This window comes from Talaromyces stipitatus, genomic scaffold (genome assembly GCF_000003125.1).
Source record: "Talaromyces stipitatus ATCC 10500 scf_1105507295523 genomic scaffold, whole genome shotgun sequence".
NCBI lineage: Eukaryota > Fungi > Ascomycota > Eurotiomycetes > Eurotiales > Trichocomaceae > Talaromyces > Talaromyces stipitatus.
In genome coordinates this window covers 336,590-352,707 of record NW_002990113.1, presented here as the reverse complement: position 1 = coordinate 352,707, position 16,118 = coordinate 336,590, and the positions used below count along the sequence as shown (strand labels likewise).

Here is a 16,118-nt window from a genome sequence, read left to right as displayed (position 1 = left end):
TTGACAATACTGTATATTCTGAGCAACTGCTATTTCTAGAAATTATACACTATAAGATTGAGCAAGTAACTTGTTTGATACTATTGGATAAAGTACCTAGCAAGGATTCTATTCCTAAAGCTTCTAGCATAAAATTATTAGCATGCCTGTGGTGCTTTATACACTTTATAAGATCTATAATACCTGCATACGAACAGGTTATAACCCAAGGCGCAAGATAGGAATCAGGTATGAGTGCCTCTTTCATAAGGTCCTCCTCAATACATGCCGGTGGCACATAAGAGAAGGCAAAGCTATCAAAAGGACAGCCATTTACTTTTGCTGCTTCTGCCGTCTCCCCACACTCAACCAGTCGACCATCCTCAGTAATACGAAGGCCATTTGGCCCACGCTAATCATTGAGACGATCATATCTATTGGTAATTTCATTCGAACCCTCATGACTGCCTGATTTTGACGTTGCGGAAGACCAAGTGTGGCAACCGCCAAAATAAGTAGAACCGTGTACATCAGTCCGTTCGTGAGAATACCAATCAACCGATTACCTACAATTCGAGATGAGTGGTTTCTCCGAGAAGAGCATTGGCAGATCAAGAGACTCTCTGATCAAAGACTCATCTTCGCCGCTCAAAAATAAATCTGTCGGGGTGGTTTCTTGGACCCGGTTTCTCAGTCTCTAAATTACTGTAGGCATACGGAGAAGAAGTGTTCGGGGGAGATGTCATCGTCATTTGTGTGATGTGGAAGGAGAGATGTTTTCGAAACTGAAAAAGAGCTACAGCTTTTGACAATTTTGTATGTATTGAAGATGAAAATAGACTAATCTCTAGTACTAGGTAGATCTGTCAGTTAATCGATTCATATTGAGATAACCTTGGAAATCGGGCTTAAGAAGTATCAGACCGCATGCAAATCTAGTTCTTGAGAAGCATGTTTACTTATGGGACCCGATGAGACAAGAGATGTTTCTTACAAATCGCTCCAGTTTAACATTTTTATGTATGTGCCCTGCCTCACTCTTTCAGATTCATAGCTAATGCATTCCATATATACTATAGATATATGAAAATTTTTATTTTTGGACTTTACTCTCATGTGTAGGTAACGCCGTAACGTAAGTTACCGAACGTGACGTGACGGCGCTGAGTTAGTGGAAGTTTAAAGAGAAACCCCTGACTGAATAAGCGCTGCGACTGTAACGTACTACTACACGGGTCATTGGGCCACCTGCAAGTCCCATACAAAATGGCCTTCTTCAACACCTTGATTTCTCAACAGATTCACATATAAACCATATCTAAAAGTTGAATATGGCTTATAATATAGGTATTAATATATATCTAGTGTTTGAATAGCGATCTTACGAATCACTATACGGCGCTGTAGCACGCCGTCGATTCGTACGCGAACTGGTCGGGATTACTATTCTCCGTGCGCTAGAGCGACCAACACCATATAATGTATCTAGGCACCCCGCCCCCCCTAGTTTCGGGGGTCAGTCTTTTATAATATTACATTTCGTGCTATATAGCAAGGCTCACCACGTAGAACAGTTGGATCGCCCTAGCTTACGATATCCTACGCTTCGTGATACGGGACGTAGCTAAACCAACATCTAGATTTACTAAAAATATTAAGAACCCCTCTGTCATGAAATGTACATTAATAACTAGGCTAGTTTCTAACATCTCAAGACTTATAGAAGAGGCGCACTTCCAAATTGATATTTCTGATAGGGATTCATATAGGAATCATTCGTCAAGTCTAAGATATGGCTTATATATAAATCTGTTGAGAAGTCAAGGTGTTGAAGAAGGCCATTTTGTATGGGACTTGCAGGTTGCCCAATGACCCGTGTAGTACGCTATTCCACCAGCTTTTTTTAATTGCTGTGCAAGCAACACCTTCCGTTCAGAACAGGCTCGCTTCCCACCTATTCACACAACCTTGGAGGTACTATTCAATAGGCCAGATCGTATGATTCAATCGGATTGAATAATCTGTGTTATCCTACTCGTTCCTTGCCCGACATTTTCATCTTGATTTTGTAGGAAGTAACAGAGTTTGCAGTTATACTTGCGTTCTGTCTACGATAACTATCTGAGGACTACTATGTTACAGCCAATACTTACATCGGAGAAACTGTGGCCAGGTGGCGTTCCTTCTTTTATTCGTACTCATCCAGCGGAAGACTTGACCGAAGGGCCAGAAGATGATAACTGGAAAGACTGGAAAGAAGAATGCAAAGGATGGTGCCAATTCGTCGAGGTATAAAGTTCATAGAATATGGCGCGTCCTCTGCTTGCACTTTCTTTGTTCACGCATGGAAGATCAGCGTTGGAATACCCTCCGAATCTTCTCTCCGGTGTTGATCTTTCGCAAAAACGCTTCTTCTTCCTGGCCTCGGTGAATAAAGAGTATGATGCGGACAATTACATCCGTTTGGTCAAGTGCTTGATTCTTCTATACTTCCACAATGGCACAGGCACCCACCCACTCTGCCATGCATCGCATGAATCTTCACAAATACCGGATATTCTGGTTGACGCCTCCACAACACCTGAATACAGTGACTTTTTTTACTATCAGGACTTATTAAGGAATCTTTTCCTATATCCTGCTGACTTTCGCGCCATCTCTATGACCCGCACTGGCACTATTGTGTACCCGGAAGAAAATTTGAACATAGCCTATACCGTAATTGATCAGGACAATTTGTATAAGGGCTGGGTGTCAGTGATGACCTTCAAACCTGATGGAAGTATAGGCGAATATGCTAATCTGATGCCTTGGAACTATTCGACGATCATAAATTATCATTATGGTTTGGGATGGCCTTTCCATGAACTATTTGATTATGAAAATGGAAGAACTTTTGCTGCTCCTTGGTTCAATGAAGAGTAAGAATCTTGTTTGTCTGGATCGTGCAAGGAATAAGTTGATTAATATTGCGAAGAATCAATATGGATGAGCCCCTTCTTTCGATCGTTGACGTCCTGATACAACGAAACAGCCTCATCCATCTGCAGTTAGAAGACTGGAAGGACGAGATTGAGATCTTTGCGCCAGGGTTTTTGGCGCTGGAATCCCGGGGACGAGCGTCTGACTTTGATTTGAAAGATTTGTGGAATGAAGCTGGGTTGAGTTACATTTATTATACACGAGAACAGAAGAGAGTCATGCGGGAAACTGGGAAGTTAATTTAGTCTTGTCATCTCGGCGCAACAAATATGTGAATATCCGCTTTATTTTTATAGGTATGATCTCTAGATTGCTGTTTCATGACATAACTTGCCTTTTTTCGCAGTAAACAAATCCTGAAATATGGACATTCCCAAATAACATGTATGGCGGATATAAAATTCAAGAGGCCAGGTCTTCCACGCATCTGGAGGATCACAGCATAGTTTAATAAACCCGCTGTCACAGCTGTTCGATACTCCACTCTGAAATATCTCGATTCGTTGCGTTATTAACACCTTAGTGGACGGACAGCTTTCGCTACAGGTATACCAATTACACCACTTGTAGGTATCTTTCAGACATATTTAGCATCAGTACATCGCAAAAACATGCTTATATCTTACCAGCAGTTGGACAACAGAAACTTGATAATTCGTCAGAATTGCACTCTACATCATTCGGTATCAAATCTGATGGATGTCAGCTTATGAAAGTTGATACCAGCTTGAATTAGGAGAAGGAGCATACTGGAACCAGAAAATGACAACTGCACTGCAAATGTGTAGTTACCTGTGCAAGATGATCCGCATGAGGACCAGGAGCATTTCTCAAGTACTGGGTTCTTATTACAGCATAGAGATCTCACAGAACCTGTCATGCAGGGAGTCGAGCCATTTCGATCCAAATATGTATCCACAACCAATTCAAACTTGTCATCTGCACAAGTGTTGGCTCCTCCGTTGCAGATTCCATTACAGTCTCCTTCCCATGAACAGCCAACTGGCAATGCATTGGTTGGGCAGCGAATCATGCGATATTGAGCAGAATTATTTCACCTCCCGATTTGCCTACATTGGGATCTTTAATCACGTCAAGGGTTCCATTGTGCACGTAATCCAACTCACTGTACCCAGTCTGACACTGACCAGTATTTTGGTCAACACAATCAGATATATAGCAGCCAATGCCGTATAATTTGTGAGTTTCAATACATAAGACACCTGCAAGTATCACCCACATTCAATGGACAGGTTGCAAACTTTGGCACGGCATCCTTTCCACATTGTGCTGTTGCATTGCAGTTGCTCACACAGATATTCGAGTCGCAGAAGCTACCATAGCCACAAATCTAGAGTAATGACTCGGTCTGCATATATTTCCAGAGCAGCTTCTGGTAAGGGACCATATTAGTTTCACTTACCCCCTGCCCATCAGCCATACCACAACAAGCACCATTGTAGCAAGGAGGAGTTGAATTACAATAAATTGTCTGAGCCGAGGTTTGCGCCAAAAGAAATAACAGGAACAGACAACGCAATGCAATGCCTCCAGAGAAACCTCTGGATGAAAGCAGTCGCAAATACATCGAAACTGATATGAGCGAAAGAGATACCGAAAGTAATCCGGTCATGGAATCGAAAGGAGGCAGAAGTGTAGATGAAAGAAAACTTTTACAGTGAATTGGCGAGGAGAGTATGGGTATTCAGGAAGGGCTAGAAAGCATTGAGTTTGCCGTTTCAATTCCTAAGAAAACCTGGTAAAGAAACTAGGTATCACACTGGCCCTGTAACGTATCAAATACTTCAGGACGTTAATTCTAATTTTTAATCAGCTCTATGTAGACCTTCACCAGGGATTTGTCTCATTACCCAAATAGTAGAACGTATCAAAATAACGGATACAGGCCCATATAATTAGACCTGCTAGGCATCTCATATAGCGCGCCGATTCTCTCCACCAATCAGTCATCCCAGTCGCATGTTTTAGCTCGAAAAGTGTAGCAATCTATTTGCGAGAAAAAAAAGATTGTACCTTATCACCGAATACGACCTCAAGGCCCAAAATCTCTGTTTCCAATAAGCTTGTTACGAAGATAGATCTTGAAGTCCGAAGTTTACCCCTCGGCGGCCTTTGTCCCAACAGGGAACGCTGGGAAGCGTGCGAGTCACGAACCATGGCCGTTAAATAGAACCACACACTCACTCACACTATTTGTTTTCCTCCTCATGCTTAATATTCTTGTACATAGAGACCAATGCTATTCATATTGCTTACTCGCTGTCACATCTACTTTATCATGTCATGGTTTCATGGTATTCATTGGTAGTAAAATTAAATATATACAATTATCCATCAACACCAGTTATTAAATTCTTAGAATACAACCTCTATAACAATGCGTAAAACTTGAGACCTCAGTGCTTTTAACAAAATGCTAATGCTGGGGTAGCGCATCTACTCCCGTTGATGCGCGTACATGCGTGGTACGAATGTGTTTTCATTTCTCGGGCGCTCTGCTCAAGTAGATGATATGAAACGGCTGTTTCTCCGGAGCAGGTGGCCGTATTTGAACAGTAGCCAAGGGATAGGAAGGAGTGCTAAAGACAAAAAGGCAAACACACTTCCCGCCCAATGGATGCCGAGATTCTCATACATCTGAATGGTGAACAAAGGGAATATCGCTCCGAGCATGTATCGGATAGATCCGTTAGCGGCGAGCGCTGGGGAAGAATTAGCTTTGAATTATGCAGTCGAAACATAAAGAATGCTTACCAGATGCTGCAGCAGCAGCTCCGTATGCCTCAACGAGGTAGATAATTGAGGACAGCTTTGAAGACAAGTCAGTAAGAAAGTTTTAGTGTTCGAAAAGGATGGAATACCCACGAAGAGAACAAAAGCACCAAGACCGAATGGGATTCCGCTAGCGACAGCTACTGCCCAGTGGCCGTTTGGCTGAGCTCCCCATGCATACCTGCAATCGCAAAGAAGTCAAGATTAGCTTGGGCACGAAGTAATAACTAAGCATAATTCAGGAAATCAACAAACGCACCAGAATAGCCCAATGGGCAAGAAAACACTCCCAGCCATCGCGGTGTAGAGTCGGTGCTCTGGGGCTGGATAGCCATCAGGGGCGTTGCGCACAGCTCGAGCATACAGTGTCCCCTCAACTACGACATGCATAACAGCAGCCAGGAAATAACCGATGACCACACTGATGAAAGAAAGGCCAACCTGTCGCTCATTAAAACCAAAGTCGATTTCGTAAACATAAGTGGCGCTTGCAAAATAGCTGAAGATCACTGCATATGCATATCCCGTGTATAGAGTCAGGGAGAATGCAATAGATTCAGTCGTAAGGATGCTCCATGAACGGGCCGCTGCAGCTTTAAGCGTTGACAAGGCTATGATCACAATGCCGAACGGACCGGAGTGCTCACGAGTGGGTTTAATTCGGGAGTCAGAAGTCTCCTTCATGAACAGAATCAAAATCCAGGTGGGTGCTCCAATCAAGGCTACCACCCACTGGGTCCACCTGCGGTCGCCATCGTATTCGTGCATAGCATACGCGCCTGTCAAGGGGCCCAGAGAAGGTCCCAAGAAAGGTCCGCAAATGAAGAGAAGTCTTGCCAATCCTCCAGCTTTTGCGCCACCCCAGACATCAAGGATCGTTCCTGCACCGATCGCAACTCCAGCAGATCCCAAGAATCCACAGAAGAAACGGCAGACCAAAAGGGTGGCAAAACTTTTCGAAGCAGCAGCACCACATGCAAAAGCAACGATGCTTGATGAGGTTACTAGGTATAGCCACCAACGACCAACAAACTCTGATAGGGGTGCCATGATCATAGGACCGAACGCTAAGCCCAACATATATAGGGTTCCTGAGAGGAGGGATTTGGTCTGACTGATGTTGAACTCTTTCATGAGTGCCTCGGTGGCAGGGACATCGACGGACGAGGTGAACGTGCTTTAGTTGGATTAGCAGGAGTATACCACATAGTTCCGGCTTGGTCGTTCTATACTTACATCAAAAATGCTAGGAAGCAAGGAATAGCGGTATGATAGATCTTCATCCACAGAGGCCAGTTCATGGCGTTAATGGCCTTGCGAGAAGGCTTGTCGACGCCATTGACTGAGCCGAGTCCTATTAAGTTTCCGCCGCTAGAGATGTCGTTGGCATCCTCCTTGACGACATCTGTGCCCGACATAATGAAGGGATTGAGTACTGCGGATGCGGAATGGAATCGAACGAAATGAGATAGCTTAACACGAAGAGGCTGAGAATCGGCTGTGATCGATGTTTTGCAAGTGAGGTTCGAGGAGAGTACAATACAAAACTTAATCTTTGGATTGCGGATTGTTACTATTTGAATTAACAAGGTAGCATGAGATTGATATATATATATACTTTCTTTCTGTGCGTTCTTTCTTCTCTTTTTTATGTCTCTATTACCTGGTCGCTGCATCATCCACGCCGGCGTTTTCGGCGGCGATAGATCCGAAGTGTTATCAGATGCAATTCAGTCACGATCTAGCGGAATCCAGCGGACAGTTTTCTAGAAATTCTCGGGGCGTAAGGGCGCCAATCAGCCACAACTTCACAGACCCGCGTTGCCCTAATCCTGAGCTGGCAGTGGGTCTGAGAAACTAGACGGCGCAAAGCTGTTTGTGATTCGCACATATAAGCATTTAAGTGCAGGGTCCTAGACTCTATGCAGACAGCAATTGTACTTTTGTAGCATTTGACTAGGCAGCAGTGGGCCGCTTCATAGTGAATGATTGTCATTGATTGGCATCTTACAATTTCGGTCCTGCGGCACCGAACACGCCGGCGTTAATGGTGGCCTTTGAGGCACTCCATACTCCGTACAAGGTTCAGGATAGGTGAGCCGACGTGGGTCGTACATAGTAGACCCTAGACAAGTATAATTTCTTTGTTTACTATACGAGGATCGTTGATATCAGGTAGCGACAGAAAGCGTCTTATAGCAGCTGGAATGTGATTCGACTGGGTTAAATTTAACGAGCAAAGGGTATGTAGAAAACATACATAAATGCGTAATATTTTTATTGTCTATCGAAGCAGAGATTCCAAACTACTCCCGCCTAATAGTTCTAATAGTTAAGCGGTGTTAGTATCTACTACCGCTGGATTCACCGCGGACCGCTCGGCCCCGAGATGCCGAGAGACATCGCGGCTCTCCCCACTCGCCGCAGGGCAGGTCTCTCTCCTATGCATCTCTTGACAACCATTTCACGTTTCAGCTGCTGGACTCAAGCGTATCAATTCTGTTGTTTGCAATTGCATCCATTTTTATTGCATTATTCCTTGCAGCTTTCCTTTTCTCAAGGCTTCCCGCAAACTAGGAGCACTAAGTAGTATCGGTCGGCATCAACGACTATGGCTAGAGTACAAAAGAGACCCTCTACCTCGTCCGACAACAAGGAAATATCACATCCGTTCCGAGACTCGTCCTCGCAAAGCTACAAACTAGGGGCCCGTTCCTGTCGAGGCTGTCACCAGCGGAAGATCCGCTGTGACCGTGGGCTACCCTGCAGCAACTGTTCAAGATGTGGCATTACTTGCGTGTATCCCACCAAGGACACGGACGTGGCCCGGAAAGGTCCCACTCTGCAAAATATATCCAACCGCCTGGAACGATTGGAAGTTTTGCTTTCACGTTTTGCTGAGAGCAGCCAACTCACTACAGCATCTGCACTGGGTAGTGGTGGTAGTAGTGGCGTGCCTCAGCCCCAGATTCAGGTTCAATCTAGTGCAAATGCCAATGCGATTGGAACTGCAATCCGAACTCCATCCAACCAACGCTCTTGCGAGTCAACATGGGAACTATTGTTGAATGAAGAACGAGTTGCTCGGTACGCCAGTAATTCGAATATCGATATTCCACCGCGAGATGTGAGTTGCTATTTGCACAAGTTACATTTATCCCTGTAAAGCTATCGTACCCATCTCGGTAAGCTAATATGATACGTCTATTAGGAAGAGACCGCTAAAATTGCTCAATCCACGGGTTCACAAACGACGCCTTCGCATCTACAGCACAGTACAAAATCTCACAACACACTTCCTAGGCAGCCAGATACTTGTGCTCCTCTAGAAATGGGTTCAGACGTGCTGGACTTCTATCCTGATACACAACTTGCCCTTCAGTTATGGAATGTGTATGTTAAGTCGGTTGATCCGGTTCTTAAAATATTGCATATACCAACTGTCCAGTCCACTGTCGTTGCAACTATTCTGGACCCCTCATCTGCACAATCTTCAACAGTCGCGTTGACATTTGCCATCTACTTTGCCGCTATCACGGCCCTATGCCACGATGACAACGCGGAATCAATTGAGCTGCCCTGTGAGAAACTGGAGATCTTGAAACGCTATAAGATATGCTTGGACCGACTCCTCATAGCAACCGATCTTATGAATCGACCTGATATGCCAGCATTACAGGCCCTTGCAATTTATGTGGTGAGTGCTGAGGCTGGCTATGAAATTGACCATGTACCCTTGCTCGATTGGCCCATCCTACTGACACTATCTGCCTAGACCTGTTTACGGGTGCATGAAGTTGGCCGCAGTGTATGGGTCCTCAATGGGCTGGCGATCCGGCTTGCCCAGTCGATTGGCCTACACCGAGACGGTGCCTGCTTTCAACTAAGCCCCTTCGAGACAGAAATGCGCCTTCGTCTCTGGTGGCATTTATGTGTTCTTGACTCCCGTGCCCCTGAGGATCAAGGATTTCAACCCACGGTAGATGTCATGAACCGAGACCTAAGGCTTCCTCTGAATGTGAATGACAATCAAATTTACCCAGGCATGACGCGCTTTCCTGTGGAGTCGGATGGCTGGACTGAAATGTCTTTCTTTCTTATTCAAACTGAATCGTGCCGACTACTGCATCCGATTCTAGAGCTCCAAGAGCAAAACTCCACAGGTGCCTTTCTCAGTAACACCATAGAGAAACGAAAGATTATGGAGGAGCATGGCCAGTATTTATCAGCTAAATACGGCATTTTATCTGGCTCTGGACCACCCAATGATCTGTCACGCATTGCTATCCAGCATATCACTACCGCCGGTAAGAAGATGGAGTTCGTGTTGCAACTACGAGAGGAGATCGGCATGCGAAAGCAAAAAGAGGGTCAGGAGGATGCGACTCCTGACGTGCTCAAGCTGTCTTTCAAGTTGGCATGTGATGGTTTAGAAAGTAGCTATGTGCTGTTGAAGGAGGATCTTGCCTCCAGATTCAGGTGGTTTTTCAACATGTACACACAATGGTACGCCCTCGCCTACGTTCTGCGCTGTCTTTGTAGCAGTAGCATTCCAGGTGGGTTTGAGACCGAACGTGCCTGGGCTTTGGTTGAAGAGCTCTTTCCTCGCAGAATGAGCCTTCATGATCATTCGGCGGGGATGCATGATGACTATACGTACGGTGGTATTTGGGGATGCCTCAATCAGCTTCGATATCAAGCTTTATCGTTGAGGCAACACGCACAACTATCCGTGGCCACTTCAGAAGCTGGGATGCATTCGGCCAGCCGTGGTGGAGATCGTACTGCCCAACTTCTTCCAGATACAGAGATCCAGCCGGCCCCTAGCACGACAGCAACAGCTCATGGAATATCTAATCTTCCCGAAATAGGTCAAGAGTTAATTGCTGATTCCAATCAAAACATCTTTTCGTCTCTGGATATGACAATGCCAGAGATACCGTTTTTGCCGGACTGGAATGCCGTCATCAATGGCTGTTTGAACGATGATGGTCACGAGATGAATACATCTTATTTCTCCAATAATACTGTTGATGCCGCACAATATTAGAGCGATGTGAAATGGTAATAGGATCAGCGATTTTTTGTACGGTTATTAGACTCATAACAGACCTAACTGGCTGTCCAGGGAGTCGATGCCAGAAGCAGAGATGAGGGAGCTAAAACCTCTGGTGATGCTCGTCACAATCGGAGACACTTTCCCAAATGGCAACCCTGCTACTAACACCGACTTGTTGGATGACGTTGCTGCTAGTGGTCTCTCTGTGTGGGATTGACTCAGTACATCTATCAGAGATATAGCTGTGCTATCCAAGGCCCCACCTTGTGCAATGCGAAGCAGAGCTTGATATAGCAGTGAGTAACGGGTTCTTGCAAAAGAACGCACAATAATCGCTTCGCAACGATGGAGTTAATGTCCACTGGATATAGTTAGACCGTTGCTATGTTTGCTAGTAAAGATATTGTTGGTTTAACTACGGTCCGCATCACGAAGCATAGACGGTAGTAAGGCGCGAACACGAAGCGGCCTAATGAGCCTGACAATATGAAGATATCTTGATTCCTAATATTGTGACTGATCCCCAAGGGTAATGGGGACGGGGGATAGCTAACTAGATATACGCCGCACGCGCGTGCCGCGTCAGACTAATTATATCCGGTGCCAGAACGTGTAGGGTTTGATATTCACGTTCCGACAGATATTTATAACACTTAAATAAAATCCTTTCTAATCCAAGCACCCTACAGCGCGAGGTTTAGTGACATGACTTAGCGTCTTGGCCAAGGCTCGACATTTTGTCGGGACTTTTGCCAAGAATTGTCAAGGAAAATTACGAAACCCTGGTTCACCGCTTGTCCTTTTGGGCGGGCTTGGCGCCAAGCCGAGTTGGACAAAGGTTCCATACCTCGTACGGAACACGAGTATATTAGGCACCTAGGTAAACATATAGCCCAATTATTTATTTTTGATATAATGGCTGGGGGCTATCACAACCCCTTCCCCTCCTCTCTACGTCGTGAGTTACCTATAGACACATTATCACCCTCAAGCTATGGTAAAGATTTAACCGTATCAGACAGACGAGTGCGAGAAAGCTTGCGAAATCCTCGAAGCATTCCTTAACCCGAGCGTTCCAAATAGCACAGCCACACAGATTCTTCAAAATGCGCAGGTAATATATTCTTCACGTTCATACGTCCTCATTCATGCATCTTCCTAAGGAACTTACTGCTATTCTATATTCTTGCCATGTCACTAATAATCACGTAGGGTCTCGCTATTATCTCCACAGTCAAAGGAGCATTCATGGGATCCGTCAGATTTGGCTCGGGAATCCTTGTCGCGCGACTTGATGACGGCAGTTGGTCTGCTCCGTCGGCCATTGTCGTTGGAGGGGTAGGATTTGGCGGCCAAGTTGGCGTCGAATTTACAAACTTTATATTTGTCTTACCTCGGAAATCCTCAGTGAGGACATTCGCGCAACTCGGAAGCTTGACATTGACCACAAACATATCTTTGGCTTTGGGCCCCATGGGAAGATGTGGTGAGGTTGGCTTGGGCGCAAGCCTTCACGGACTAGGGGCATTGTGGGCTATGTCCAAGACAAACGGGTTCTTTGGCGGGTTCAGTGTTGAACTAGCCACGTTCATTGAAAATGGATCCTCCAATCAAAAACTCTATCAAAAGAAGCTCACCGCTGCCCAACTTCTGAATGGAGAAATAAAACCGCCAGATGATGCTAAGATGCTAATGCAGTGCTTGTCCCACAAAGCCTTTTACTCCCGTCGACATCGCGTACCTGACCCTGAGCTACCTTCTGATCCCTCCACCGCAACAGCCTTAGAGCTTACCAGTGGAGCTGAGAACCAGCTACCTGTAGAGTTATCGACCCGAGGGGCCTTACCGGTTGGGCTTCCTAGCGAATCTCTGTCTTCACCATTGGAGGGGCGCGAAACATCAGCACGGGAAGCATGAACCATGGGTAGCATTTTTATGGTGGTCTCCATGGTCGCCGAACCCTCTACCATGCATTGCGACAATCATTCTTTTGATAGTTCGTTTGATATCTATCTAGCGATTCTCGAGTTTCTTTCTATAAGATCGAAGGGCTTCGGTGTCCTTATGGGTTGAATTTCCGATGAGACGTAGTGAATGGTGACCCAACAATGACATAAATCAAAAAGAGTATAGTTAATTATCCTAAGAACGTCAAGTGTACAACTGGGGCGCCTTTGTATAATGGATATGGGCTAGGATTGTTACACCATGAAAACCCGCTGAGGCGTATCGGATTGCGGTGCAATGAACTAGAAAGACTCCAAACTACTGAAATACAAAAATCTACACCCATCAATTATATGAAAGATTTCCACTCTTACCCACCCACGTTCATATGTAAACAATACACCATTTTAGACTCAGTGTTTCACTTATATATTGCATCGATTGATGATACTATTTAGCGAATGTTAGATAGTCGGCGTTAGCCTTGCAGGTTATTGCAGTGGCATGGATCTGCGCATTACCATTGGAGATGGCTGCATCGGAAACGATGCTGGATAACATTCACCAATGAAAGAATCGGAATAGCCGCTGGAGACAGAGATTAGGGTTACTTTTAAAGATTAAGTGTCGGATTGATGGGCTAACTCCAGGTCAACCCTGAATAATTGTTATGTAAAGAATATGATCACAGGTCACGTGATAACTAGTGATTGTTGGATATTTGATACGCTAATCCCAATCAGGATGTCATTACTAATCATGATTCCTCGGAATAACGACATATCCGTGAGAACATGAGAGCCAAACTCAAGCCTACATTTTGGAGTCAGGATTGTCATTTATCCCGTAAATCCGTGATACTTTGCCACTATGATGTGTATATAAAGAGGATCAAGATGTGTAGTTAGCTATGTTTTAGAAGACGTGCAAATCAGAGTCAATTATTCCTCACCCAAATTGTACAACCCCTATCAGAGCCTAACCCCGTTCGGACTAGTACCAAAAGATTCCAATAGTGATTCCGAGGCTAATTATAGTCTCAACCCCTGAGTTGTACGTAAATAGAGTAGAGAGAAGACAAGGTAATACACAGAGATTCAACGCATCGAATCAACTTCTTATCAATACTTACAAGCAACTGATCATTAATCACTATTACTGAATGATATCAATCCTCTGAGTCTATACGATCCATTCACCGATTTCTTTACAGCTTACAAGGATGGTAAAAGAAGAAGTGACTAGCAAGATTGTATGTATTCTGTTGTCTTCTCTGAGTACATGAGGTTCCAAAGCCGGGTTTTTTATAGACTTTTCTTGGTGGGATGATTTGTGAGCTATCATGAGGGGTAAATATTGGGCTGAAATCTAGGGGCCCAAATGGGGATTGATGTAGTTGATCTCTGCCTTGTTGGAATAGATGGATTATCCAACAGTAGTACGTTAACTAGTTATGGTTTACCTCAGGATCTCAGACGGATACCTCAGGCCGCAAAGCGGTCAGCTTGCTGACAAAGCCTTTTTTGTAACGTACTAACGTACTTGTTAATGTGCTGGTTGTTGTTATTGGTAATCTAAGCTAACTACAGCTGTGCTGACCCCTTTACGGAGGTCACATGACTCTCAGAACATAGTTGATCCGCGCCGGAGGGAGATTCACGGGTGTAGCACGCTGACACTCCCACTCATCTGGGATCTCACCAAAGGCGTCAGATTGGCTAGGTTCCTCCCACTAGATCACGGGTGATTTTAATGGGGAAAAGAGAGAGTGAGAAAAGAAGAGAAGGAAAAAGAGAGTATATACAGGCAGTCCTGGGGGAAAACCTCCATGCAAAACCCTGTGGGATGAAAAATTATGGAGGAAACCAGGCCAGTTCAGATACATGTTATATCGATTCCATTCCCATCCCTTTTACATGACGTTCATGCAATTCCTTCAGTAGTGCTTTCGTCAATATATCGGCCGTCATTTCTGTTGTACGAATATACTCCAGACGAATAAGGCTATTTGCAATAGCCTCGCGTATAACGTGAAAACGGATATCGATATGTTTTGACCTAGTAGAGAGCGAGTGACTAGGTTGATTCGCAGTTGCAATGGCGCCTTGGTTATCACAATGAATTGTGTTGGAAGGCATTGTATGTTCTGCATACTGAGGCAGAATAGCGAGAATGAGTTTCTAAAGCCAGATAACCTCATATGATGCAGTTGCCAGTCCAATATACTCAGCATCATGAGTTGAGCTGGTAATTAAGGATTGCTGTTTTGATTTCCATGATATTGGGCCGCCATTCAAAAGGAATATGAAACCGGAAGTTGAACGTCGGTTATTCAAATCAGCGGCAAAGTCAGAGTCGCTGTAGCCATATAAGACTGAGTCATTGGAGTATGATTTGCAGTAGGCGATGCCCAGGTTCTGGGTGCCAGCTAGATACCTGAGTACACGCTTGAGCGCTGCGGCATACTTTATACCTGGTTTCTGCACAAATTTGGAGAGGCGAGAAAGTGCAAATGCAAGATCAGGTCTTGTATAAATCATGAGATAGATTAGTGCTCCCACTGCAGCACGGTATTCCAAAGCATCTGTTTCATTTAGACTTTCTGCATTAGTTGCCTCAACAAGTGGGTGCTTGGGATCAAGTGGAGTTGCAACAGGATTCGTGGGTGCGTTGAAGCGCTCGAGAATTCGCTGTATATATGCCTTCTGATGCAATATCACTTTGCCATTCCGATGTTTAATATGGATGCCTAAGAAGCGCCTAGGTGTTCCTATATCTCAAGTTTTAAATTCATTGCAGCATTCTTTGACGAATTCCTCAATTGCGTCCTGGTCACCAGTTAGCAGGATGTCATCAACAAATAGGAGGAGTATGAGGAATTTGTTATCCAGGCTGCGAATGAATATAGCTAGCTCAGCATCGCACTGATAGAAGCCTGCTTTCAATAGGAATGAGGTCATCCTATCCCACTAGATGCGCGGAGCTTGTTTAAGTCCATACAGAGACCGGCGCAGTTTCAAAACATATTTCTTTGGATCTAAATCTATGCCTTCTGGTATCCCCATATAGACTTCAGAGTCTATATTGCCATTTAGAAAAGCGGTGATAATATCAAGATTGCGTAAGGACCAGCCATTGTGCACAGCTATTGCCACCAGGAGTCGGAATGCAGCTAATGAGGCAGTTGGGGCATAAGTTTCCATGAAGTCTACTCCAAAGCGTTGGAGGAATCCCTTAATCACCAATCGTGCCTTATAGCGAATGCCTTCATCAGGACTCGGTTTACGCTTGAATACCCACTTGCCGGGGATCGGCTTACACCCTTTGGCATCTGACTGATCTCTTGAACTATCCAAGT

General features: G+C 44.8%; 5 protein-coding genes across 6 annotated transcripts, besides 1 other annotated feature; 3 read left to right on the top strand and 2 right to left on the bottom strand.

Annotated features, from left to right (window-relative positions):
- Positions 1-2,286: 2,286 nt before the first annotated feature.
- On the top strand, positions 2,287-3,206 carry TSTA_060900 (uncharacterized protein; the record flags this gene model as incomplete). Its single annotated transcript, XM_002339945.1, has 2 exons — positions 2,287-2,900; positions 2,957-3,206. 2 exons carry the CDS (start codon positions 2,287-2,289, stop codon positions 3,204-3,206), a joined length of 864 nt encoding a protein of 287 aa, XP_002339986.1.
- Positions 3,207-5,315: 2,109 nt separating this feature from the next.
- On the bottom strand, positions 5,316-7,385 carry TSTA_060890 (MFS polyamine transporter, putative). Its single transcript, XM_002339944.1, has 5 exons — positions 6,991-7,385; positions 6,014-6,931; positions 5,848-5,935; positions 5,737-5,791; positions 5,316-5,684 (listed from the first exon to the last, which is right to left on the bottom strand). The coding sequence occupies exons 1-5, from the start codon at positions 7,170-7,172 to the stop codon at positions 5,482-5,484; spliced, it is 1,446 nt and encodes a 481-aa protein (XP_002339985.1). The 5' UTR covers positions 7,173-7,385; the 3' UTR covers positions 5,316-5,481.
- A 980-nt stretch (positions 7,386-8,365) lies between these two features.
- TSTA_060880 (uncharacterized protein) lies at positions 8,366-11,213 on the top strand (the record flags this gene model as incomplete). The annotated part of the gene is made up of 3 exons (XM_002339943.1): positions 8,366-8,881; positions 8,966-9,451; positions 9,530-11,213. 3 exons carry the CDS (start codon positions 8,366-8,368, stop codon positions 10,802-10,804), a joined length of 2,277 nt encoding a protein of 758 aa, XP_002339984.1. The 3' UTR covers positions 10,805-11,213.
- A 471-nt stretch (positions 11,214-11,684) lies between these two features.
- Positions 11,685-13,120, top strand: TSTA_060870 (uncharacterized protein). Of its 2 annotated transcripts, XM_002339941.1 has the most exons (3): positions 11,685-11,771; positions 11,836-11,927; positions 12,026-13,120. In XM_002339941.1, the coding sequence occupies exons 1-3, from the start codon at positions 11,729-11,731 to the stop codon at positions 12,728-12,730; spliced, it is 840 nt and encodes a 279-aa protein (XP_002339982.1). In that variant the 5' UTR covers positions 11,685-11,728; the 3' UTR covers positions 12,731-13,120. The 2 variants fall into 2 exon arrangements, with proteins under 2 accessions (XP_002339982.1, XP_002339983.1); XM_002339942.1 differs by lacking the exon at positions 11,685-11,771 and having other exon boundaries at positions 11,779-11,927.
- Positions 13,121-14,372: 1,252 nt separating this feature from the next.
- On the bottom strand, positions 14,373-15,720 carry TSTA_060860 (uncharacterized protein; the record flags this gene model as incomplete). The annotated part of the gene is made up of 4 exons (XM_002339940.1): positions 14,373-14,492; positions 14,677-14,913; positions 14,956-15,530; positions 15,597-15,720. The coding sequence occupies 4 exons, from the start codon at positions 15,718-15,720 to the stop codon at positions 14,373-14,375; spliced, it is 1,056 nt and encodes a 351-aa protein (XP_002339981.1).
- Positions 14,650-16,083: a mobile genetic element.
- Between the last annotated feature and the right edge of the window lie 35 nt (positions 16,084-16,118).

Excerpts from the sequence above, each read along its gene's own strand:
- TSTA_060870 (XM_002339941.1), top strand. The coding sequence starts at position 11,729 with ATGGCTGGGGGCTATCACAACCCCTTCCCCTCCTCTCTACGTC. Across the intron at positions 11,772-11,835 it reads CTTCCCCTCCTCTCTACGTC|ACGAGTGCGAGAAAGCTTGC; the intron begins GTGAGTTACCTA and ends CGTATCAGACAG. Across the intron at positions 11,928-12,025 it reads AGATTCTTCAAAATGCGCAG|GGTCTCGCTATTATCTCCAC; the intron begins GTAATATATTCT and ends ATAATCACGTAG.
- TSTA_060890 (XM_002339944.1), bottom strand. The coding sequence starts at position 7,172 with ATGTCGGGCACAGATGTCGTCAAGGAGGATGCCAACGACATCTCTAGC. Across the intron at positions 5,792-5,847 it reads TTGGTGCTTTTGTTCTCTTC|CTGTCCTCAATTATCTACCT; the intron begins GTGGGTATTCCA and ends TTGTCTTCAAAG. Across the intron at positions 5,685-5,736 it reads AGCTGCTGCTGCAGCATCTG|CGCTCGCCGCTAACGGATCT; the intron begins GTAAGCATTCTT and ends ATTCTTCCCCAG.